The sequence below is a fragment of the Triturus cristatus genome, chromosome 1_2 (genome assembly GCF_964204655.1).
Source record: "Triturus cristatus chromosome 1_2, aTriCri1.1, whole genome shotgun sequence".
In the NCBI taxonomy this organism is placed as follows: Eukaryota; Metazoa; Chordata; class Amphibia; order Caudata; family Salamandridae; genus Triturus; species Triturus cristatus.
Window position 1 is genome coordinate 415,852,777 of NC_140580.1, and position 27,102 is coordinate 415,879,878.

The following is a 27,102-nucleotide window of genomic DNA, read 5'->3' on the forward strand; positions in this document are numbered from 1 at the left end:
CATGTCAGCAGCAACCACCAGCATCTCCACCCAACTGGAAGCACTGATGCACGTGTTCTTCGCACCAACAGCAATCTCCTTGCTGCTCCTGCCAACACAAAGCGCTGTCTGAGGCTCTTTGTGGGGTCTTGGACTGTGTGAGAATGAAAACTCTTCATCAGGATGATTCTGGTCCTTCTATCTGATGATCGGTCCTCTTGAATGTTTGACACTGGCTCAGTCAAGCGTGGCCAAAGTACCATTAGTGGTACTTTGTGCTTTTTGGCGGTATCTTGCGTTGTGTTTTCACTTTATTACTGTTTGAGTACTGCAAAAATAGTTTATATAGTGTCTCAGTTAAAACTGACTTCTTTTGTGCCAAGCTACCAGAGGGTTAAGAACAGTGGGCCCTATTCACAAAGGTAAAGTTAGACGAAAGTCTAACTTTATGGCTTTGGGTATTCACTACTCGTAATGCCCTTTGTGAATACTGAAAGTCATAAAGTTAGACTTTTGTCTAACTATACCTATGTGAATAGAGTCCAGTTTTTTTAGTGACTTTTGTTCTTCACCCAATGAGAATTGTGTTTAGTACTTGTGTGCCCCTCCCCAATAAGTAACCCAATTTTTTATAATACCCAGTTTAATCATATAAGTATACTGGTTAAAAAACACTTATATATTCAATAAATGTCAATTACAGTGTTATTTGGTGTTGCTAGGACTTTACTGTAGAGTTTTGATGTTGTTGAAAGCCAGGCTTTCGATAAAAGTGCAGCAGTAAAGCCTATTGATGTAAAATGCTTCAGGTATGCAAAGAGTGCCCTAGAAACTTATTATGGGGGCCATTTGTGTACAAAGATAAAGACTAGGCTACCAGGCATCTTTGAAGGCCAGGTCACTTATGTTGTGAAGACTTGCTCTTGAATTCAGACCATAGAAAACACCTGAAAACGGTCAAGCACGGAAGGTTTTGGAAACATTTAACACACTCTTGAGCACTGCACTTTTTGAGATGCACTTTTCCGGATACTTTTGTTGCTTGCCAATATCATTAGCAGGTTAAAGGAAAAGCATATTATAGCCACAATGCCCCATGTAAGGCATTGTGATCTGTTATTTAACCTTGAGTTCACCCCTTTGTAATTACTAGAAGTGAGTAACCAAAACATGTGTGAATATTGAGTGGTTACCTCTAGCACCAACAATAGGAAGAAATGTTATACCCTCATTTGGGCAGGTGCAAGCAGTGGGATTGATTAGCCATATCTGTCACATAGTTGGTCATTTTCTCATCACTATTGCATCATCTCCTTATTTGAACAACAAAAAAACCCTTACGCAAAGCACCCCATAGTAAAATATCCCTCTCATAGCTCAGCAAAGCCTTGAGGCAAACCATTTCCAAGCATTTTAAACATTTTTGAAGGCGTCCAGCAAACATTGGTGTTGGACCGCTCATCTCTTTTCCTTTCATTGACCCAACGTTTCTCTCTGTTTTCTATAAAAGGATCATACTGGTACCTCAGAAGTGAATGTGTGTCAGTGTTATCTGTACACAAAAAACAATTAAATTAATGTTTATTATAAGCCAATTTTTGCAAAAGAAAATGCATGGACAATAAGATCAGGGGGATAGCTAGCACTAGTGCGGCAGGTTCAGTGTCACCGGGGAGATGTTATGTTATGTTAGTTATACTTTTATAGCGCACGACTCACCCGGGGGCATCTCGGCATAGCCCTGAGTGGCCCACTGGACCCTGATAATTGCTGTATTATACTACACAAACATTTTGTTTGCTCGCATCAGGACCCCTGGCATTCTTGCTTCCTACAGACTGGCTGGTCTTAGTGTTGAATTTATCAACAACTGGTCCGCTTTCTGGCTTAAGACAGTTCTTTTCCAAATGTTATCATAGGAACGACATCTACTTTCCGACAAGACAGTTCCTGCAGTGGAAAACGTCAATATGGCTTCAAGTTGAAGAACAACCGAGCTCTTCAAAATGCTGATTATTGTCAGGGCGTCAAAGCAGGGCAGTGATCTACAGCAGCAAAATGCAAGCTAACAAGAACATGATCGCATATTTCATTCTTCATTTGTGTTCCTATCGATCAGACATCCAGCATCTCTGTTGGGCAGACTTTTGCTAATTAAGTATTTGATCAATCACTATTGTTTTTCAAAAGCCCCTGTACAGGTTACTCGGAATCTGATTTCCTGTGGGACACTTCGGGAAAAACAGTATTGGCGTGAGGTGGGCGTGTATGAAAAGGTTTCAGTGTTTCCGCGCTTCCACTGATGTTAAATGAAGGCTTATCACGGAAGCGGCGAGAACATTTTCTCTGTGGTGTGTAGCCAGTACTTAATTTGAGCTGGTGGTTGCCAGTGGGGCCCACTGGATCTTACTTTTTTACATCAGACATTTCCCGAGAGCAACAGAGGTAAACACACACGAAAAGAAGGGTAAAAGACGGAAAAATCATCCCAAAGGGAGAAAGCAGGAACCTACAAGAGCGAGATAAAGGGTGAGGGGCGTCAGGTACTGGATTGAATGGGTCCGAAGTGAATTTAGGGCAAAGCGGCCTTGGTAGCACCGATTGCGGCCTTATGAGCAGAGCTTTGGGCACCTGCACTGATTCTTTTACATAATAAACACTGATGCAGCAACACATCACATAGCTTTAATGGAATCTCAAACATGTATAAAAAGACACAATGTCTCTCAAAACCTGTGGGGAAAATGCCTGTGAATGTAGAATTTGTGCATGAAGTAAACGAGACATCCTATTATAATTTTAAATTTCAGTTTAGCTCAGTCCTTCCCACTAGCAAGGGTATTGAAGTATTGTAATACAATGACAACAAATTAGTAACTGGCGAAACAGACATTTTTCCAGAGTAAACCCTTTCATTCAAATTAAACCGATTAAGAGAAATACAATTGGAAGGTCGCCTGAGTGAAAACAGTGAGGTATTCCCTTACCTACAAAAGTCAAAGCAAGATGCCCGCTGAATGTATTTTCCTTATAGTTTTTAAAGTAACGTGGGGCACCCTGCTGCTGTGTCTACTCTCACAGTTTCCCATGATATTTTCTGCTAAAGCCAGTCTCCTGTGGGTGGAAATTATGCAAAAAAGCGTTTGCAGAAGAAAATAAAAATAATGTAAAATACATGAACCTAGGGCTTCATTTACAACAATTTGAGGCAGGGCAGCACTGCACGTCACTTTGCTGCACTGCCCTGCATCAAAAGACAAGGGCAGGAATGCGCTGCAGCTATGAGATACAGCACATTCTTGTCCTCTTACAATGCACTGGCACAAATATGGCTGCCAAGTGCCAACGCAGGCACTGTTGCACCATGGCACAAAGTTGCCTCTATTGAAATGAGGTTGTTTTTGTGCAGAAAGCACACCTTCCTTCACAAAAGCAACTGTTACGCCACTCCTGGGGAAGCACAGGGTTTTGACGCATTACCAGATTTATGTCCATGGCGTGCATCCCGAGGCAGTATGGGACAACCCAACGACTTGCACTGTCTTGCCTTACACCATGTCTGTGAGGCCATGAAAAGCCACGCAGGGTGGCTTTCCATGGCCTTGTAGCCAAGGGTCTGCACTGTGCGCCGCCGGAACGGCAAGAAAAGTGATGTTCCAGTGGCACACTGGGCTTGTAAAGAAGTCCCCTACTTTTCAGTATTTACACTGGGATGAATACTGCCCCTGCACTTTGTCACAATGCAGTAGAAGTGCAACTTTTATTGTATTTGATCTATGCCTCATAGAAAATACATATCCCCAGGCTCGCAGCCGACCCCACCATGGCGGACAGCCAGTTCAGAGACTGGATTTCTTTATCCCTCGACAGCCTCATACCCATCAAGAATCGGGAGGTGAAAAACAAGATCAAGCGCAACGCCCCCTGGTATAATCCCGAACTTAGAGCGCTCCGTAAAGTATGTAAAAGGGCGGAAAGAGCATGGAGGAAAGACTGGCTACACAGCAACAAGGATTTATATCACAACGCGGTAAGACAATATAAAACTGCCCTGAAATCAGCCAAATCCACGTTCTACGACAATAGAATACAAACCGCGTCCAACTCAGCCAAAGAGTCCTATCAGATAGTTAAAGAACTACTCAATATCCCAACAGCGCCTCCCACTCTCTCCCCCCCCCCCAGACAGAAGCAAGGATCTGGCCAATTATTTTGAGTCCAAAGTCCTGCGGATTCTGGACTCCCTTCCTACTGTCAGTCCCCCACACACCCTGGCCTCAGTGGACGAAAACAACATCCCACAGCTGAAGACTTTTAGATCAGTTTCCCTCACCGAAGTCACATCCACACTAGGAAAAATGAAAAGCAGTTCCCCCCTTGACCCAGCCCCAGTTAGACTGCTCAAACAGGCCTCCTCCACCATAGCCCCTATCATAAGGGACCTTATCAACTCCTCTCTTGCTGGTGGAACGGTTCCACCCAACTGGAAGAACGCAGTCGTAAAGGCTTTACTTAAAAAGCCCCAACTGAACCCGGACGACATGTCCAACTATAGACCGATCTCACTACTCCCTTGCATCAGCAAGATGGCTGAAAAATTAGTTAATTCTCAACTATCACAATTCCTCGAGACAAACAACATCTTGCGCCAATCTCAAACCGGGTTCCGACCCGGCCATGGCACGGACACTGCACTCCTCTCTGTTATCGAGGAGGCAAGGTGTATCTTAGACTCAGGGGGATCAGTGGCAGTGATCCTCCTGGATCTGAGCGCCGCCTTTGACACGGTGAACCACCGCGTCCTTTTACACCGCCTGGCCAAGGCAGGAATTGTGGGTACAGCGCGAGCGTGGATCGAATCCTTTCTCTCCCATCGATCCTTTCAGGTGTGGGACGGCAACTCCAGGTCAGATCCTCTCCCACTGAAGAATGGAGTTCCCCAGGGGTCTTCGCTTAGCCCCACCCTGTTTAATGTATATATGGCTCCCCTGGAAGACGTAGTGGCCCCCTACGATATAAAAATAATCAACTACGCTGACGACACCCAACTGGTCGTCTCCCTGTCCCACCTGGACAACCATCCTGACAGCCTGCTGCTCTGCCTCCAGGACATTCATACCTGGATGTGTGATTCGGCCCTGAAGCTTAACGGCGCTAAGACCGAGATCATGCTCCTGGGTAATAAATGGACTGCTTTCCCATCCACATCTTGGCCCGATACTTTCGGCGAAATCCCCTCTCCTAGAAAGGAAATCAAAACTCTAGGAGTCTGGCTGGAACCCGACCTGTCCATGAAAACACAGGCAGCTAAGACAGCAGGCACCTGCTTCGGTCTCTTACGGTCCGTACGCAAGATATTGCCCCTTCTACCCTTCCCTTCCAGGAAACTACTTGTTCAGGGTCTTGTCCTGGCCCGGCTCGATTATAGTAATGCCATCTATCTGGGGGCCCCGGAGTACACCCTGAACAAACTTCAACGCACCCAGAATGCGGCTGCCAGGACCATCATGAATCTCTCCCCTAGAGCGTCAGCTAAGCCTGCCCTCAAAACCCTACACTGGCTCCCGGTCCGCCAACGTGTAGAGTTCAAGGCCCTATGCACCACCCACAAGCTCATCAATGGAGCTGGTCCCGCCGTGCTTAAAAATATGGTTACCCCCTACAAAGCCTCAAGACCCCTTCGCTCTGACTCCGAACATCTCGCTAGGGTGCCCAAATTCAGGAAGGCTCGCACTGGCGGTCGCCGATTTTCGGTTAAAGCCGCTACAGCTTGGAACTCTCTCCCTCTCAGTCTTCGCCTGGAACCCTCCTACATGGTCTTCCGTAAAAAACTCAAAACCTTCCTGTTCCCCAAATAAGACACTCCCTTTTCCACCTTCTGGATCTCTACAGGTTAATAGCGCGGGGATGCCTACGGGTCACCAGGCGCTCTACAAATCGCAAAAAAAAAAAAAAAAAAAAAAATAGAAACTAATGGTGGAAATATTTGAACTGATCAATAAGTAGAGATAAAGGTGATAGCAAGACATTGCTGTTAATGATAAAGCATGAACACCAGGAGAAACATGCACTAATGTTCAGGCACTGTTGTAGGTAGTGAAGTGGGGAGTCCAGCCTTCTAAGGTAATGAAGCTCTATATCTAATCTTCAAAGGCCCTCCCATCGTCTCCTTAAAACTCAACTGTTTCATCCTTCGATATCCTATTCCCCTGCTCGACTCCCTCTAAAGCCTCCATCCGTCTTTATACTTAACAGGTACCTCTCTTGAAATACATGTGCTGTCTTCAATCTAGGTTTTGATAAATTGGAGATTAAATGTAATGCTGGCTTGCTATATCTATTCTTTGTTTGGGGAAATGTGTGCATAAACTTTTTAGTCCCAATATGTAACCGCTTTTGCCCATCTATGTGATGGAACTCAGTCCCCAGACTGTACAGTGCTGTAATTGTTGCCTCTGTTTGCTCTTTACATAGTTTAGTGGTTGCTCCTTCCATAACAAGGCCCCCCTCAATGTAGTGTTCTTATTTCCCATGGGCCTGGGTGAGACACAAGCAATCCACCAATAAACAAGTATATAAAAGCAGAGGAGCACACATGATCACAGATTGAGGGAGTAGTCCTGCCAGTGGAGCCCAGTACAATGAACTGTTTGCCCAATTAAGGAACAGAAGTGCACATCCAGTGGATGCCAGGTTAATTGGTGTGTCTACTCACAAGAGAGCCCTGTCAGTGGCCCAAGATGTGTTTCATACTAGGACTTGAATGACTGTGGCTTGATGAGCGCAGATGTCACAAAGGCGAGCACCTCTCATGTCAAGTTTGGACTTCTGTTATTCGTGAGTTCACTTGAAGGAACGCTAGCAGTATTCTCCACAAAGAGAGACCAGATCACCATCTTGTGTGGTGACCAGCGGTGGTGAAGAACTCTGAGCACTTGATCGGACAACTGCAAACACACAAGCTCACCTGCTTTCAAACTGTGCCGTGCAGTCTTTTAAACCTGCTTAGATTATTTCAATCCGACATTTTCATTGTTTTTCCAGCTAATAAACTGTATCAAAAACATTGATAAAAAGCAACTGCTTTAAGTAGTACGTCTATATTGACAAGTGAAAGTAATAATGCAGTTTTTCGACTGTATCCAATCGAGCAGGTACATATATACACCTGTTTATTCAAAGGCAGAGAGTGAAAAATAAGGATAGACTTGGGCTTAAATATCAATAATTCAGCAAGGGAAGTGGCACTAGGGCCCACGGGTGTAAGGGAACCTTTGCGCCCCCAATTATGGCTGTATTTTTTCTGTCCAGTTGGGGCTACAAGGGGGAACTTTTTCGTTGCTTGCAATGGGGAAAATGACCCCTTTGGTAGGCTGCTGCTAATGGGAGTAAGGAAGAAAAGTGCAATACATTTGTCCCTGTGCTTTCAGTGAGTAGTTTTATGTTTAGGTCTATTTTTCTAATATTTATTTTCCTTTTGGGGAACCTATTGCACCCTGTTTTCCCCCAATTCTTATGTGGGTGGGGAGCAACTCCAATTTACCATTCACCTCCATTGTTGCCATTGTACCTTATAAGTTTATTTTGAAGGGTGCCAATCATACCAAAAGGGCCTTTATCACATCCGTCATACGACCCAAATTGTGGGAAGGACACGCTCTTCCTCATGTTGTTACATGCTTTAAAAAATCGAATTAATTCCCTTTAAATGTCTGATTTGTCATTTTAAATAGGACTCATGGAGAGATATATAATTATTGGAATCCATGAACTGCCAACTGTGAGGTATCAAACAATACTGGTCGTAGGAGAGTGCTTCAAACCATTGCTGGAGTAGAGAAAATGCCCCTTCTTGGGTGGATCTCCTCCGTTTTTTGCTCAATGTTATTGCTGTTTTTAGACACACTGGGGCACTGCTGTCAAATGCCTAGTGTATGTGCTAAGACCCCTAAAATACGTAAAAAGTGGCTAATTCCTGATTGGACTATCTAACACTCCTATAAGGCCCTAGTATATGGTGTGAAAACTACACCTATGGCATGGAATGTTAATGCAGTGCTTATTGTGACAAGGAACACCTGGCTTCTAGACTGTGATATAGCAAATTGTAATAATAGGGCGTCTGGAGGGGCAAGCAATGATTATAAATAAAGTGATAGCCCCCTGCAAACCGAAATTGATAGTGTTGCACATTTCACACTTACTGCATGCCTATGCATATTGTTTCTGCATGTTTAAGCAGCTGCCTCACTTCCCCCCTTCCTTAAAGGGTCATAGGGCACCACTTGCAGAACGGTGACAGTACGAATGATGGTCCCATAGGGATTGCTGTCTAAAGTTGAGTATTATAGGACACGTTTTACACCCTATCTCTGAATGAAAACCTTATTGCAATTCAGAAGACTGTCATTCCTATATGCTTTACAGCAAATATACTACTTAACTAATCCTAAGTCATTGATTGATGTTCACTCATTCAAAATATACAGAGGAAACAATCATGTTTTTATTAAATTCTTTCGGCGGTAGGGTTGAATCAGATTTCATTTGACAGAGTACTCCATAGTAGCTCGACCTGCAACTAGAGGTATCTCCCCTTTACTCAGTATTTGCTTGTAGTTGGTACAACCAAGTGTAGCAATATTGCTGAGCATAGATCCAAACTGAGTTAGTACACAACCATGGACAATTATGGTATAATGCAGGCATATGATCAGGCCTAGCAATCTGAACATGATTCTTTCCAGGACTTGAAGTTAGTGTAATTGTCACAGTTCAGGACAAAAGCTATCTCTCTTTTTTAGCTTTAACAGTCTGCAAACAGCCACAGTTTTGTTACTATACAGCTGAAGTATAGATTTCCTTCGCAATTCAATAAAGCATTTATGGCAATAGTTAAGTCGGGCTGACACAAAGGCATTATAGACAATAACCTCATAAGCAAAAGTGAATAATGGAAGCAGCTTCCTTATAAACTTGAATTGCTGGATGTTAGACCAGACATCCTTGCTGTGGTTTTCCCCAACAAATACCTTCCACCTTCCAGGCTCCTGTTTTTGCTGTCTTTAGGGCTCTGCTCACTGACAACCAGTGCTAATTTGTTTGTGCTCTCACCTTAAAACATAGTAACATTGGCTTATACCAAATTGACGTATTTAATTTTTTGCACTTCGCTAGTAAAGTGGTACTACATGAACCCAGGGCATATAAATTACATGATACTGTTGGGCCTGCAGCCCTGATTATGCCACCCACTTAAGTAGCCCTTTAAACTTGTGTCAGGCCTGCCATTGGAGCCTATGTGTGCAAAAGTAACCTCTATTCCAACTTGGCAAAATAAACCTTTTGTCAGGCTTAAAGCTTCCTTTTTAATACATATAAGTCATCCCTAGGATAGGCCCTAAACAGCCCACAGGTCATAATACAGTGTATTTACAAGGAGGTACATGCACTTTTAACTTTTAAATGCCCTGGTGGTGAAATACTCTTACAGTCATTTTTCACTACTACAAGGCTTACCTCTCCTATAGGATAATATTGTGTTAACTTATTACAATTACTAAGTGATAACTTTCAATTGGGAGTAGGTAGGGATGTTGAGTTTGCCATCTAAAGACTTGTAATTTAAAGCACTCTTTATTGGTAATGTTGGATTTTAAGTTAGAATTTTGAAAGTGTCACTGTCAGAAAGTTGGCATTTTCTGGTCCCAGCTAGTAGGTGCATGCAGCCTGTTTACTGGGTCACATGACTATGTGTAGCTGGCAGTTGGTCTTTGAATATTTCTTCCAGACAGTGAAAAAAAAGGACATAGATATTAGCAGGGTGGGCCATCTCTGACTTGATGGTGGCAGGGGGTCACCTATCACACTTGCACATCACAAAGGGTATGCCTGAGCAAGGTTTACACCAGTCTACTCTGACTCCAGATAATTCGGGGCCTGGGCAGAGAGGCAGAAAATTCCAAGAGCTTATACAGGAGGAAATCTCCAGAACCCTCTCCTTATCGCATTCGGAGACCTGTCAGACTCCGAATGCGCCCATTTCAAAATTTTCATAAATCCTAACTTCACCGTGTCGGGCCTCTACATCTACCGCCCACCTGGCCCCTCTTCAAAATTCATTGAGGCCCTCCTTGAGTCAACAACCTTTCTAATAACTAAAAGCCCCAATTTTACCATTCTGGGAGACCTTAATCTTCATTTTGATCTACTTAATGACCCTACGATCAAAACACTCCTTGCAGACCTCTCCGCACTGCAACTCAACCCCCTCATCTCCACTCCAACTCACCTAGCTGCGCACATCCTAGACCCAGTTTTTTCAAACTTAGAAGAACTCACCTCAGAGCCACCCCTTCCTATGGGATGGACAGATCACTCCCTTATTAAATTGGCCATACCGGTCAACAAAAGCAGGCTCAATACGGCATCGACCAGCCGACTAAAAAGACCTTGGCATAAACTGTCTCAAGAGGACTTTCACAAGACCCTAGGGGACTTCCACCTTGACAACAACTCTGACATCAACACCAACTACAGCATGTTTCATGAGTGGATTTTAGGCGGACTAGACAGCCTCATTCCAGCAAAATGGACAAAGGGTCGTAACTCTCCATCTAACCCCTGGTACAACGACACACTCAAAAATCTACGGAAAGAGTGCAAAAAGGCAGAACGCCTCTGGCGTAGGGAATATAACAAAGAAGACAAAGCTAAATACCTTCTGTTACAGAAAACCTATCACAAAGCCATCCGTGCTGCACGGACCGCTTTCTACGCCGACAAAATCGAATCTAGTCCCACCCCCGCTAAAGAAATCTTTAAACTTGTACAAGAACTACAGAGCAACAAAACACCCCTCCCTACTATTTCCTCTGAGCAACAATGCGAAGAACTTGCCAAGTTCTTCGTTGACAAGGTACGGAATATCTACACCTCCTTCCCCCAGCATGTCCCTAGTACTATCAGCAATCCTTCTGTCTCTCCTAACTACTCGACCATGACCTACATCCCAGAAATCTCCGAAGACACCCTAATTAGACTATGCAACAAAGTCAAATCTGGCTCCCCCGCAGACCCCATGCACCCGGCTCAATTCCTAGAGTCACTCAACTTCCTCCTACCAGCATTAACTGCCATCCTGAACCTCTCATTCACCTCAGCGTGTGTACCTTCTGCCTGGAAGCAAGCGTGGGTCGCGCCTATCTTCAAGAAACCCACCCTAGATCCATCCAAACCGGAGAATTTTCGTCCAATCTCCCTGCTCCCATGGCTATCCAAACTCGCTGAGGCGCATGTCAACAGCACTCTATCCCAGCATATGGTCAAAAACAACATTCTGGACCCATCACAAAATGGGTTCAGACCAGGCCACAGCACTGAGTCTGCTCTCTTAGCCACCACAGAGCACCTCCGCACGATTTTAGATACCGGTCAAAGTGCTGCACTGATCCTCCTGGATCTCAGCGCGGCATTTGACACGGTATCCCATGTCATCCTCCTTAATTGTCTGGAGACTTTTGGAGTAACTGGACATGCCTTGGAGTGGTTCAGATCCTTTCTCGAGAACAGGTCCTTTCGAGTTTCTGCCCCCCCCTTTCTATCCAAACCCCACCCTATTGAACAGGGAGTCCCGCAGGGCTCTGCGTTAAGCCCCTCTCTTTTTAATCTTTATGTTCAGCCTCTGGCGGCAGTGGCCAAAGAATGGGGCTTGACATTAGTATCGTATGCTGACGATACACAACTGGCCATCGCTCTCTCAGATGGTCCTTCCAACTTCTCCTCTAATTTTAAAAACGGACTCTCTGCGATCGCCCAATGGATGACAACGAACTGTTTACAACTTAATGGCGGAAAAACAGAGGTGCTTCTCCTTGGCAAAAACACCAGCCTTTGGAATGAGCACTGGTGGCCGTCCTCCCTTGGTACCATCCCTCCCCCCAAAACCCTAGTGAAAAACTTGGGTGTCTGGATGGACGACTCACTCAACTTCCGAACCCACACCAAAAAAGTTGCCGGCACCTGCATTGGCCTACTGAGAAGCCTCAGCCACATACCAGGCTTCTTCGACGCAAAGACCCGCCAACTCATCATACAAGCCACCATCCTCTCGCGCCTAGACTATGCCAATGTGCTCCTTCTCGGTGCCAACAAATGTGAGTTAGCACGACTCCAGCGTGTGCAGAACTCTGCGGCTAGAACTTTGGTCGGCCTTCCCCGCAGATGCTCAGCCAGAGCGACCATCAGAAAACTGCACTGGCTCCCTGTTGACTCCAGAATCAAGTTCAAGACCCTCATTATGACCTTCAAAATCCTCAAACTCAATACCCCCCCTCTGCTTCAACCCCTTCTCACTCCCTACGCGCCGTCACGGAACCTAAGATCTTCCAACCAAAACCTTCTATGCATCCCACGCATAAAACTCTGCCGCATGGGCGGCCGCTCCTTTAGGTTCCTGGGAGCCAAGATGTGGAATGAACTACCACATCATATTCGCTCGATAGACAACTTATCAGCTTTCCGGAAAGCAGTGAAAACTTTTCTATTCCCTTGCCTGTAACCCCTTCTCTGTACATGGACTTTCCTCGCTTAGGATCTGATCTAGGTTCCAGCGCCGGGACGCCTCATTGCTGGGGCAGCTGTAGCGCTTTACCAAAACAATAAGATAAGATAAGATAAGATCCAAAGTGGCCACCATATATAAATATTAGACCCTAAAACCCAGCTCTTCAGTACACCTCTAGACCTGTGGAAGACTCAGGAGGATTGTAGTGCTGCTTTGTCATAAGGACTGCTAATCTGTTGCCATGCTGCCTGAAGGTGCTCTGCCAGTCTAGATGTGTGTCTGACAGCAGGACTGACACAATGCAACACAACTCCACACAGCTCCGCTTCAGAACTGCCACTGCACGATACATTCACGATGTAGGACTTTGCATCACAGCCCGCAGTCTCCTCGGAATTGCCGGTGTGTGAAACATCCTTGATGGAGGCCTTCACATCACAAACCCTCATTGGCGCCATCCTTGACGATGAAGCATGACTCCGCATAGCAGCTCAGCAGCTTCTTCAGAACTGCCGGTGCACAACGCATTTTTGTGCAGAAATTCGCATTGCAAGCCCCGCAACTACGACAAAGCAGGTCCTCACACTGCAGTCTCCCAGCTCCTCTGAACTGCTGCTGCACAATCCATCCTCAGCGTGTTATCTCGCACTGCTCCGCATTCATTGAGGATTTGAGGGACTCTTGTTCAGGAAGCTTAACTTAGTCCCTGTATAAGGCTCGCGCACCGAGGTTAGCCAAGACTTTGGACTTTGTCCCAGTCCAGCGCTGCCAGATAACCAGTTAGTGCCTTGTGCTTCTAGGCACTATTGTTACTTAAAACTTTAAAATTGCATAACTCTGGTTCAACTGATTTGATTTTTGTCATTTTGATGTCAAATAATTTAATACATATTACTCTATTTTACTAAATTGGTGTGGGATGTTTCTTGTGTTGTGTTTTCACTTTATTGCCATTTGTGTGCTCCCTAGCTACTTAACACATTGCTTCTAGGTTAACCGTGACTGTGTTTGTGTCAAGCTACCAGAGGGTTCAGCACGGGTTGATTAAGTTACTTTTTGTGGTTCAAACTAACAGGGATTGTGTTCAATACTTGAGTGGGGCTTCAACCCTCCAAATAATAACACTTGGACAAGAAAAGTTTATTGTCTGGAAACCTTCCTAGGAGGATGAGAGTATGCTTATTTGAATTCTATATAAGTATTTCAAATAAATCTTCCTTAACATACTGAGGTTTGAGCGGGGGTAAATGTTTACATAATGAAATTTAAATTTGAACTGTTAGCTACAATTCATCTGTTTTCAATGCACCCAATGGGCAAAAGATACAAATTTAACAGCTTGGAAGTTAAGAAATCAGAGTAGAGCTCAGTGGTCTTGTCGTTCAGCTCATCACACAAATCTGAATTTTTTAGCTGAATTGAACAACCTAGTAAGATTGTAAAATTAGTCATATGCCAACTGCAGCAGTTCTGAAATGTTACTCTTGATCCTCATTCAGGCTCCTGGCTATTGAGGTAAATTAGGACTGCAGAAAGCAGTAGTTGGAGAGTCCTTATCCTGATTCAATTGATGACATATAGAAAACAAATCCTACTTGAACTGTATGTGGGTTTTTATTTTACATAAATGATGATGATACCCTGCTATTTGGACAACTGGTTTGGAGATTCCTCAGCTCTAGCTACTAATCTGCATCTAATTACTGCATCCCTCACCATTTTATCCTGTTGAATTTTGGCAAGGGAAACCATCCAAAAATTACTGTGCAAAATCTCTACCAAATATTGGTACATGCAAACTTTGTTGCAGAAAGTGCCAAAATATTATTTCCAGATTGGAAAAAACAGTGATTCTAGTAGTCATCTTAAATAAATACCTCAGCCCCCCACCGTATCACTCATAAGGGGAGCCAGAGCCAACTACTTCATACAACATTTTTTTAACTGCAAAATTCTTTGATTTATTAAGCTACAGAGATTTGCTGATTTCATGTAAGCATCTAACCAACACAGTTTGACAGAAATGGAAAACAATTATTTCTGAAAAGAATATTTCTGCACAGCTAAACATGTGTATGGTAGGAAGAATACTATTGAAACCCTTTCATAAGTACAAGCATATGCTACTGGCAGGATCAACCAAGTCCTTTGACAATACATAAACAACGTGAAATTGTTTTCTAGTACATTCAAAGACACTGTGTACTTTTCATAATCCATGTTTAAACATTATGTGCTGTCAAACAATGTACCACTAGTACAAATATACAGTAAATACTCGAGAAACAGTACAGAAAAATAATTTACTTAGTTACCTTATGAGTTCATCAATGTTTTGTTCCACAACGGTGGGAGGCACATTAGAAACAATAACTTGCATATCCAGCTGATTGACTACAGAAACCTAAAAAAGAAAAGAAAAATACATTGTTACCTTCAATAGGGAAAGGCAGCAAAGCAGCTTCATATTTGTTGTGGGGATGAATTTATATATATTGGGCCATAACGGAACGGAGGATCTCTATACTTGCCTATGAATAAAGTTGTATAATTTATGAGCCTGAAATTATTTCCAAAAAAATAAGTAATCAACATTTATGCTAAGAGAAAAAAACAACTATCTCTCTGTCTCTATCACAGTTGCACTTATGGGTTTTAGATTAGGTGATATAGGTTTACATATACACAATAAATAATACACACGTTATAATACACACATTTAATTTTACTTAGCAATATCGCAAAAGACCAAATTGGATAATTAGGATATGGTCATAGAAACTACAAGCACTATTGAATGACACCAACCACATAGCATGATTCACTGACACAGTTCCATTTGTATATATCTGAGCCTATTTGGGAAATACTAAGAATATACTTATCGGTTTGTTATAATTGCGACACTGTGTCAAAAATGAAACTATAATCCAATATTAGAATTGTTACATGACATTTTATGCAGTTCTTAAATTATAATGCATTTATTGTATTGAAGTCAGTGGTAGTTTTATATATTTATATATTTATTGCTACAAAAGATTTTATAACAATGGATATTTATTTATTTATTTATTGTTATAAATTTTTAACATTTATCGTAAACAATATTGTGTTCATGAATATGTGTCTATTAAGTAATTTATCTATTTCCATTGCTATTTCAAAGGCGATACAACTAGATTTCTTAAGCACTTGTCACTTTAAAAAGAAAAAAACGCACATTAGGTGAAAAAAATGGTTAAAAGCCCAGCAGAGACTGTTACTAGCGTCATATGATCATGGGCCTGTGGGCTAGAAACGAGTAATGGCTGTGCTTCTGAGCAGACAATAAAACAGATTTTAAGCACAAAATTGTGGTCCGAGCTCCTACCTGCAGCGGTGAAACGAGTGCGTGAAGAGGAGTAATATATATATATATATATATATATATATATATATATATATATATATATCCAAACGAAAACTGCTCTCCCAGTAAGGCGCCACTCATGAAGTGAAATTTCACCATCTTTATTCTGGCAGGCAGCAGCAAAACAGGTAATGCTTTCCAAAGTTAAAAAAGTCTTTAAAGTATCTGAAAGCCATATTGCCAAACGCGTTTCTGGAATCCTGTTTCCTTGTTCACTGGCTGGCATCGAGGGAAGGAACAGCTGCTGACTTGGCCTCATTGATTTATAGTCCCGCCCCATCAAGGCGGATCGGCATCAGTTGCACGCTGGTAAATGTAGTTCTTTGTATGGTATATTGCTTTAACTAGCTGCTGCTGTTACTTCCATTTTCACCCCAGTAATTCAATGTTTAAAAAACTCCATCGGGTCACTTGTTTGCACACAACCTCTTTGCTGCTCACCTTTGGCCTCCCAAAAATTGGCCACTTCGTTCCTAGTGGTGCTATGTTATTCAAGCAACCGGACCTGCACTTGCAGCGGGGCAGCCTCGTGACCGGAGCGGGCCACATGTAATATCCAAACAAAAACTGCTCTCCCAGTAAGGCGCCACACACAAAGTGAAATTTCACCATCTTTATTCTGGCAGGCAGCAGCAAAACAGGTAATGCTTTCCAAAGTGAAAAAAGTCTTTAAAGTATCTGAAAGCAGCGGGGCAGCCTCGTGACCGGAGCGGGCCACATGTAATATCCAAACAAAAACTGCTCTCCCAGTAAGGCGCCACACACAAAGTGAAATTTCACCATCTTTATTCTGGCAGGCAGCAGCAAAACAGGTAATGCTTTCCAAAGTGAAAAAAGTCTTTAAAGTATCTGAAAGCCATATTTTTTTATCGGGAGACCCGGGGGAACGCTGGGTGGTGGGGAATTTGTGTCAGTCCGGTGATGCCAACAACTTTCCCACACAAAAATGTGTGAAAAAGTTGATTTTTTTCAGCTAAATTTGACGTTTGCAGGGCATTCTGGGTAAGGAAACATTGGGAGATCCACGCAAGCCATACCTCCCTGGAATCCCCTGGGTGTCTAGTTTTCAGAAATGTGTGGGTCTGGTAGGTTTCCCTAGGTGGCCGCCGAGCACTGGGCCAAAAACCCAAGTGACCCCCCTTGCAAAACCAGGTAGTTTTGAGATAGGCAATTTTCATGTCGCCTCACTACGTTTTGGGCCCTTACCTGTCGCGGGTACTTGGGCCTCCCACACGAGTGAGGCACCGTTTTTATTGGGAGACCCGGGGGAACGCTGGGTGGTAGGAAATTTGTGTCAGCCCGGTGATGCCACAACTTTCCCACAAAAAAATGTGTGAAAAAGGTGATTTTTTCAGCTAAATTTGAGGTTTGCAGGACATTCTGGGTAAGGCAACGTTGGGGGATCCACGCAAGCCATACCCCCCTGGAATCCCCCGGGTTTTCAGAAATGTGTGGGTTTGGTAGGTTTCCCTAGGTGGCCGCCGAGCACCGGGCTAAAAACCCAAGTGAACCCCCTTGCAAAAGCAGGTCGTTTTGAGATAGCCAATTTTCATGTTGCCTCACTACGTTTTGGGCCCTTGCCTGTCGCGGGTACTTGGGCCTCCCACACGAGTGAACCACTGTTTTTATCGGGAGACCCGGGGGAACGCTGGGTGGTGGGAAATTTGTGTCAGCCCGGTGATGCCACAACTTTCCCACACAAAAATGTGTGAAGAAAGGGATTTTTTTCAACTAAATTTGAGGTTTGCAGGGTATTCTGGGTAAGGCAACGTTGGGGGATCCACGCAAGCCATACCCCCCTGGAATCCCCCGGGTTTTCAGAAATGTGTGGGTTTGGTAGGTTTCCCTAGGTGGCCGCCGAGCACCGGGCTAAAAACCCAAGTGAACCCCCTTGCAAAACCAGGTCGTTTTGAGATAGCCAATTTTCATGTTGCCTCACTACGTTTTGGGCCCTTGCCTGTCGCGGGTACTTGGGCCTCCCACACGAGTGAACCACTGTTTTTATCGGGAGACCCGGGGGAATGCTGGGTGGTGGGAAATTTGTGTCAGCCCGGTGATGCCACAACTTTCCCACACAAAAATGTGTGAAGAAAGGGATTTTTTTCAGCTAAATTTGAGGTTTGCAGGGTATTCTGGGTAAGGAAACTTTAGGGGATCCACGCAAGCCATACCTCCCTGGAATCCCCAGGGTGTCTAGTTTTCAGAAATGTGTGGGTTTAGTAGGTTTCCCTAGGTGCCGGCAGAGCTAGGGTTCAAAAACTACAGCTAGGCACTTTGCCCAAAAAAGTTCATTTTTCACTGCGAAATTGAGGTGTGTCCACGATGCGTTTTGCGCCGTTACCTGTCGCGTGCACTAGGTCGACCCACACAAGTGAGGTACCATTTTTCTCGGAAGACTTTGGGGAACACGGGCTGGGTGGAAATTTGTGGATCCACGCAGATTCCAGAACTTTCCACCACAGAAATGTGGGGAAAATGTGTATTTTTTTGGCAATTTTTTAGGATTGCAAGTATTCTGGGTAACAGCACCTGGTGGGAGGCAGTCAAGTCACCCCATCTTAGATTCCCCTGGGTTTCTAGTTTTCAAAAATGTATAGGCTTGCTAGGTTTCCCTAGGTGCCGGCAGAGCTATGGTTCAGAAACTACAGCTAGGCACTTTGCCAAAAAAGGGTCATTTTTCACAGCGAAATTGAGGTGTGTCCACGTTGCGTTTTGCGCCGTTTCCTGTCGCGGGCACTAGGCCGACCCACACAAGTGAGGTACCATTTTTCTCGGAAGACTTTGGGGAACGCGGGGTGGGTGGAAATTTGCGGATCCACGCAGATTCCAGAACTTTCCACCAGAGAAATGTGGGTAAAATGTGTTTTTTTGGGCAATTTTTTAGGTTTGCAAGGGATTCTGGGTAACTGAACCTGGTGGGAGGCAGTCAAGTCACCCCATCCTGGATTCCCCTGGGTGTCTAGTTTTCAAAAATGTATTGATTTTCTAGCTTTCCCTAGGTGCCGGCAGAGCTATGGTTAAAAAACTACAGCTAGGCACTTTGCCAAAAAAGGGTCATGTTTCGCTACGAAATTGAGGTGTGTCCATGTTAAGTTTTGCGCCGTTTCCTGTCGCGGGCACTAGGCTGACCCACACAAGTGAGGTACCATTTTTCTCGGAAGACTTTGGGGAACGCGGGGTGGGTGGAAATTTGTGGATCCATGCAGATTCCAGAACTTTCCACCAGATAAATGAGGGGAAAAAGTGTTTTTTTGGCAATTATTTAGGTTTGCAAGGGATTCTGGGTAACAGAACCTGGTGGGAGGCAGTCAAGTCACCCCATCTTAGATTCCCTGGGTGTCTAGTTTTCAAAAATGTATAGGTTTGCCAGGTTTCCCTAGGTGCCGGCAGAGCTAGGGTTAAAAAACTACAGCTAGGCACTTTGCTAAAAAAGGTTAATTTTGCATTGTGAAAATGTGGTGTGTTCACGTTGGGTTTTGAGCCATTTTCTGTTGTGGGCACTATGCCTACCCCTACAAGTGAGGTACCATTTTTATCGGGAGACTTAGGGTAATTCAGATTTGTAAAGGAACTGTTATTGCCTATTGACTTTCGATGCATTTCTGCCTTCCAAATGAAAGACATTGTGTAAAAAAGAAGTCATTCTAAAAGATGACTGATAATTCTCATGCTAGTATGAGTATTCCCAATTTCGGAAATGTGCAAATATCTACTGTTTCTAAACTCTATATTTTATTCCCATTTCAGAAATACATAGGTGTCTTTCATACCGATTTTTCCATGTACACATTTTTACAGAATAATTACTATATACCCGGTACATAATAAAAAACCATTGCAAGTTGCTGCTCAGTTTTTGGATCTGGGTTCGTCGGGTTCTTGGTGAACCTACAAGTCCTATATATCCCCACAACCAGTAAAGTCCATCGGATGTAACGGTATTTTGCTTTCAAAGAGCTGTCATAATTAGAAGAAGTTACAGGTGAAAACATTGACACAAAAGTCTTTTTTATTCAACAAATTTTCAATTTATCCTATATTTAACTGTTAGTTTCTATAAAAAAAACGTTGATGGATCTACACAAATGACCCCTTGCTGAATTCAGAATTTTGTCTAATTCTCTAAAATGTATAGCTGTTCAGGATCCATTATTGCTTTTGTACCCATTTCTACCATTAACTGGAAGGAGGTCGAAAGCACAAAAAATAGCAAAAATAGGCTATGTCCCGGAAAAATGCCAAAACTGTGTAAAAATTTTTGGGTTACTGACAAAAGTCTGGTATCCCCTAAAAGCTGGGAAAATGGTGATTTCAGCCCCATAAACCCTTTTTTGATAACACTTGCAGGGAATAACTCAGAAGCTTTCATTTGCAGCCCGTATTTCCCATTTTCCCCCAAAAAACTAAATTTTGCTGTATTTTGGCTCATTTCTGTGACCCCTCCATGGGAATCCACAAACCCTGAGTACCATCAGAATCCCCATGATGTTGGAAGAAAAGGACGCAAATTTGGCATGGATACCTTATGTGGTCAAAAAGTTACAGGGGCCTCAGCGCGCACTACCCCAAATAGCCAAAAAAGGGCGTGGCACAGGAGGGCAAAAGGCCTGGCAGTGAAACGGTTAAACCTATGGTTTTTTCAGTGAATATATATATATATATATATATATATATATATATATATATATATTTGTATATTTTGTCTTTTTAATATTTTAACTCTTTTTTTAAAACTTTATTTTGGCTTATAAGCCATAAAAACACATGGAATCAAACATACATAAAACATTTGACATTTACGGTAAAAATGTACAAAATTCAATACAATAATATTAAAACTGAACAGCATAAGGATTTAATGCAAATTGATTGGGGGTGCTTAATACCTCCCTAGGTTTAAATTAGTTGTTAACATAATTGCAAATCCAGCTATCCGAATCTGGCTTTCTAGGCAATAAAATAGGTTATTCAAATGCTAAAATGTTAAAAGAAAATAAAACTCTAATCCTAATCCTATAATACAACAAGTATTACCCTTCCTATTCTACAACGATTGTACAGCTGCCATGTTACTGTTCGCCACTTATACAAGTTTCTTATAAGGGATGCTTAACTTGCACCTTATATTCTGCACACTCATTAGAAAACAAAAGAGAGCAAAGATTGACAACCTGTATTTGTCGTATCTCAGAATCCTGAGTGCTTTCTTATGTTCCCTAACTCCCAGTTTCTGACAGAGCGGAATAATCCAACACCTCCTTTGTGACACATAGATTGGGCAGAAAAAGATAATGTGATCAATGGTTTCTTTTTGATCCCCACAGGCCGGGTAATGCAACTCCTTTGCCCATAGTAAATGCTCCCACTTTGCAGTAAAAGCCTGGACAGGTAAAGTTCCATACCGGAACTGCAAGTAGAGATGCCTGGCTGGAGGAGGTACTATTTTGTCCAGGAGGTCCTCTAGCTTGAAGGATTCCTTAACTGTGAGATAGCCATTTGTTAGGGTTCCATTTCTTCACTTGCTAGATATACGATTATCTTTATATAGCCTGTATGCAGTTTTCATATGTGATTTGGAGCTAGCCCCAGCCTGGAGCCCGGGATATTCCATAGACCCTCAAAGCTGATGACTATTAATGTATCCTTTATATGCTTTAGCCATGGAATTCTGCTAGAGCCCACTTAGGACAAGATTTCCTCTAACCCCTGTCGATAAGCAGATAGCTCTGGGGTGACCCAGATCCTCCTCCATTAGAGTATGGGGTGCAATGCCAATTTATCTGAAATATTTCTGTCCCCAAGGTCCAGTCTAAGTGGAAGCAAGGGAGTGCTTACTGGTAAACCGACCAGCTGTTGCATAAAGCAATTTTCCACCATTTCCAATGAGGTAGAACCCTGAAGTCCCCATAGCTCAGCACCATAGGCAGCAGTCCCCAAGGCTTTAAGATTGTAAATTTGGATCCCTGGTAGAATAGGGCGATACTGTGAACTGCGTGACATTTTGAGGATACTTGCTCCTTTTTAATCGTCGCTGCATAATGTGAGCTTGCCACCCCAGGTGTTCTGTAAGTGTGAGGCCTAGGTACTTAAATGTACGGACACGTTCTAATAGGGCCCCTGCCGGAGTGAGATATGTCATGGTCGATGGCCCAGGATTAGGCACCATATACTTGGTTTTGCTTACGTTGATCTCCAATCCCCTCATCCTGCAAGAGCAATCAAACTGATCCAGAAGCCTCTGAAGTCCCATCAGGGTTTTGGAGTTAAGTAATGTATTTAATATTTTTAGTAAATATATTTTTTCATATTTATTTAAATGGTTAACTTTTTTATTATTTAGCATTTGATTTAATATTGTTTGTTTTATGTATTTATATAATTATCTACTGGTGGTCGCCAGTAGATAGTTATAGTTAGGACCGAGTTCCCATAGGAAATCTGAAAATTCTATTTTGAATAACTTTGGCGCCGGATGACTTATCTTCATGAAATTTTCAAAACTAATGGGGCGCTCCGCTCATCTCCTACACTGAAAGTCTCGGGGTGATGCGTCAAGCGGGGGCTGAGAAAAAAGTGGGGTCCCAAAACGCGTTTTCCCCATGCATTTTCCCATAGGACCTTTAGTCGAAGGTACAGCCCGAACGGCTGAACAGAATTACTTGAAATTTGGCAAAGAGGTAGTCCTCAGGTCAGGCATGTGCCTTTTGCCTATATGGTGTCAATCTGTTCAGTAGTTCCTGAGAAAATCAAAAGTAAAATCACATATATATCTGGGCGGGGCCTAACCACACATCTCACCGTGAGATCGGATTGGCTGTCAGCACTTCATCCAAGAAGTGTTGGCAGCCATCTTGGGACCAATATACATGATAGCACCTCATTTTTTTTTTTTTTTTTTTTTTTACTGCATTTTATAAAGCGCGAACAGCTACCTCGCTAGGAGGTGTCCCGGCGCTAGGAGAACACAGTAGACCTAGAGGCCAGCGAGGGAGAGCTTGCGGGGTTGAGTGAAGAGCCACGTTTTCAGCAGTTTCTTAAAACAAGGTTCAGAAGGGGCCTGCTGGATTACTTGTGGTAAAGTGTTCCATAAAAAGGTAACATTTGCCGAAAAAGTCCGTCCGCCCAGACGAGCCTTTTTCGTACGCGGGACGGCCAATTGAACGCGGCAATTGGACCACAGTGCGCGAGTTTGGGAATATCTCTGGAGGCGGTTTTTCAATGATAGCACCTCATTAAAAAGCATTGCAGTTAATAGAATGTTTTAAGACTTTAGTTACATTATAAATCATTTGTTGATGGTACCATACTCATTTTAGGAATTGTGGTGTGTTCTATGGTGATTTTACCATGTGAAAAAGCCTTCCGCTGTGATATCATGAATCATGTTTGAGAGAAAACTATTTTCTCATGCTTTTCCCACAGAGGTTTGGAAGGTGATTTATAAGCTAAACTGAGAGCATATTTTCTGTAAATTCACATTATCTTTCTCAGTCATGTGAGAATGAAGTCTGACATTCTCAGTAAAACATGTACATCCAATAAGGGCAGAGACTGTCAGTTGATTCCTCTGTGTTCTACTGCAGCTTCCCAGAGTGTTCTAAAGAACAACTAGAGCGCTAACAGTCCTACTTATGACAAACGTATGGCACACCTGAAGCCATCTTGGTTGGAATAAAGTGGTAACTCTTAAAACATTTAATTTAAAAAGGAACAAAACGAGGGGGTTCATTTTACCATAGAAAGTATGATTAGTGCTGCAGAAAGAAAAATTAAGGCACATTTTGAGTGACTTCTCAAATCCTCTTCTATTTCATTAAAAGATTCTGACATGCAGACTGAAACATGCACTTTCAATACAAGCAGCAGACTTCCCTGGTGAGCAGTAGCTTTACTACAGTGATTTAATAAGCAACTAGAGTGCTAACATTCTGAATTTATGGCAAATGTGTGACACATCTGAATGCCTTCTTGATGGAATCAAAGTAAAAAACTGAAAGTATTTCCTACTGAGGAGACTGTAGTAAATGAGGAAATTAGGAAACATCATAACAAATAAGTCTCCCAAAATGGCCACCAGAGGCAAAAGAGCCCAAATGTAGCCCAAATTTCACCCAGATGTAGCCCAAGTATAGCCCAATGACAGAATGTCCCAGAGTGTTCTAAAAAACAACTAGAGCACTAACAGTCTTACTTATGACAAAAGTATGGCACACCTGAAGCCATCTTGATTGGAAGAAAGTGGTAACACTTAAAACATTTAATTTACAAAGGAACACAATTAGGGGGTTCATTTTGCCATAGAAATTATGATTAGTTCTGCAGAAAGAAAAATTAGGGCACATTTTGACTTCTCAAATCCTCTTCTATTTCCTAAAAAAATACTGACCTGCAGACTGAAACATGCACTTTGAATACCAGCAGCAGACTTCCCTGGTGAGCAGTAGTTTTACTACAGTGATCTAATGAGCAACTAGAGTGCTAACATTCAGAATTTATGGCAAATGTGTGACACATCTGAATACCTTCTTGATGGAACCAAAATAAAAACTGAAATTATTCCCACTGAGGAGACTGCAGTAAATAAGGAAATTAGGAACCTTCATAACAAATAAATCTCCAAAATGGCCACGAGAGACAAAAGATCCCAAATGTAGCCCAAATATCACCCAAATGTAGCCCAAGTATAGCCCAATGACAGAATGTCCCAGAGTGTTCTTAAGAACAACTAGATTGCTAGAAGAAAGGTGGTGGTCTGGCCATTATTTATCATAAATCCCTTAGAGGGATAGTACAGCCAGACGTAACTGACCTAGACGAAGTGCTCATTTTCAATTTTATCCTCTCTGATCATCAGACTCTTAGAGGCTGCCTACTCTACAGGCCACCTGGGGCCAAAGCACCTTTTCTCTCAGCTTTGAGTAGCCTGTTAGAAGAAGCTATTTGTGCCAGCTCCTTCACACTACTTGGAGATTTTAATTTTCATCTGGAGAATTGTAGGGACCCGGACACTCAAGATCTCCTAGAACTGCTACAGGGAGTAGAACTGAAACAACTAGTCCGGGGTCCGACTCATAAAGCAGGGCATACCCTTGATGGCATCTTTTCCAATATTCCTAACCTAGAGGTTACGTCTGTTCAACCGATCTCCTGGTCGGATCATGCTGCTGTTCATTTTAACATAAGTCTTACCCCCCCCCCAGACTAAACAAAGCTAAATCTGCCCCTAAAATATTGAGGAAATGGAAAAGCATAGAAGGCAAGACTTTGGAGGATCTTCTGAAAGCCTCTATAAAGCCCCCTACAAAAGACATAGAGGAAGCAGCCACAGACTACACAAGCTGGCTGGAGGCTGCCTGTATGCAACTTGCCTCCCCAACTATTATACATTCCACTCGGACAAGCCCCTCTGCCCCTTGGTTCTCTGAACAAGTCAGAGACCATAAAACCCGCTGCAAAAAACTAGAAAGACTATGGTGAAAAAATTACAAGGTAGAGGATAAAAAATGGCTTAACGCAGAGCTGAGAGCATACAAGGAGACAATTTGCATGGCTAAATGTGAGTTCTTTTCCAAACGGATCAAGGAAGCGAAAAACTCCCTTAAGGAATTATTCTACACAATCTCCTCCCTGGCAGCCCCCAAATCAGTAGAAATACCTCCTAGTCGCCAACTATGCGAAGATCTAGCCAAATTCTTCCTAAATAAAGTAGAGAAGATTTTCCATCCTTTGAACAATGAAAATAGGATTAATGCCTCAGACTCACTCACTCCAGATATGTAATCAGGAGCCCAATAGTAAATTGGACATATTAGAGAACTTCTCACCCATTAGCGAGGAAGAGGTATTCAAAGGACTTATGAGAATAAAATCAGGCTCCCCACATGACCCCTGCCCAACCGCAATTGCCAAACTAGCTCCCTCCACCATCGCCTCGGGTCTTACCCCCCTGTTCAATAACATGCTGGACAGGGGAGAATTTCCCCTACGCTGGAAACAGGCATCTATCCTACCCCTCCTAAAAAAAGACAATTTAGATCCCACAGATTTAAATAATTTTCGACCCATTGCCCGACTACCCCTCCCAGCCAAAATCATGGAGGGCTTACTAAATAGACAGCTCAGTTCCTTCCTGAGATCAGGAGAGAGACTGGACTCTTCACAGCATGGATTCAGGGCTGGACACAGCATTGAATCGGCCTTGATCAAATCAGCTGAAGACATCAGAAGGGTGCTGGACATGGGGGGTAGAGCCGCCCTGATCCTGCTGGACCTATCCGCGGCCTTCGATATGGTCCACCATAACATCTTGGTGGACCGTCTGAGGGCCAGTGGGATTCGGGGAAAGGCCCTTGAGATCTTGCAGGCCTTTTTATCCGGCAGGATGCAGTTGGTGGCCTTGGGGGACTTCGAATCCGAGCCTTTTGTGCTCCCCTGCGGAGTCCCCCAGGGGTCTTCCCTGAGCCCGACTCTTTTTAATGCCTACGCCTCCACATTGGCACCAGTGATCAGATCCTTCAGATTTAATCTCACATCCTACGCGGATGACACTCAGATTGTGGTGTCACTGCGTAAGGGAGAATTGGATAGCACAGCAGACAGGTTCAGATGCTGCATGCGGGAGGTGAGCATATGGATGTCAGGAAACTGCCTGAAGCTTAATTCGGCTAAAACAGAGGTGCTACTGTTTGGTTCATGTGAGAACTTCTGGTCCCCTCGCTGGTGGCCAGAAGAAATGGGGGCTCCCCCTGCTCCGGTCTCGAAGGTAAAAAATTTAGGGGTCCTGATGGATGACTCTCTCTCCTTCAGGCCACATATCAACGCACTGGCCTCGACCACCCATTATGCTCTCAAAACCATACGGAAAGTCCTGCCCTTTCTCCCAGTAGAACACAAGAAGACAGTAGTGACCAGTCTGGTGCTGTCCCGGCTGGATTATTGTAATGGTCTGCTGCTGAATGCTCAGCAGGGACTCTTGAACAAACTTCAAATCCTGCAGAATGCAGCAGCACGCCTGATTACAGGCACCCCCAAGTTCTCCTCAGTAGCCCAGGACCTTGTAAAATTACACTGGCTGCCTGTTAGGAAAAGAATCGCCTTTAAGTCACTCTGCGTGATTTTTAAGGCTCTGCACGGCCTAGGCCCCCAG

At 43.4% G+C, this 27,102-nt stretch overlaps 1 protein-coding gene across 1 annotated transcript in view; it reads right to left on the reverse strand.

Moving 5' to 3' along the window:
• PCDH15 (protocadherin related 15) overlaps positions 1-27,102 on the reverse strand; it is a 2,378,624-nt gene that overhangs the window by 266,564 nt on the left and 2,084,958 nt on the right. Inside the window, exon 28 of the mRNA XM_085614969.1 lies at positions 14,860-14,948. Coding sequence (XP_085471095.1) covers positions 14,860-14,948 — 89 coding nt within the window. The remainder of the gene's footprint in view (positions 1-14,859; positions 14,949-27,102) is intronic.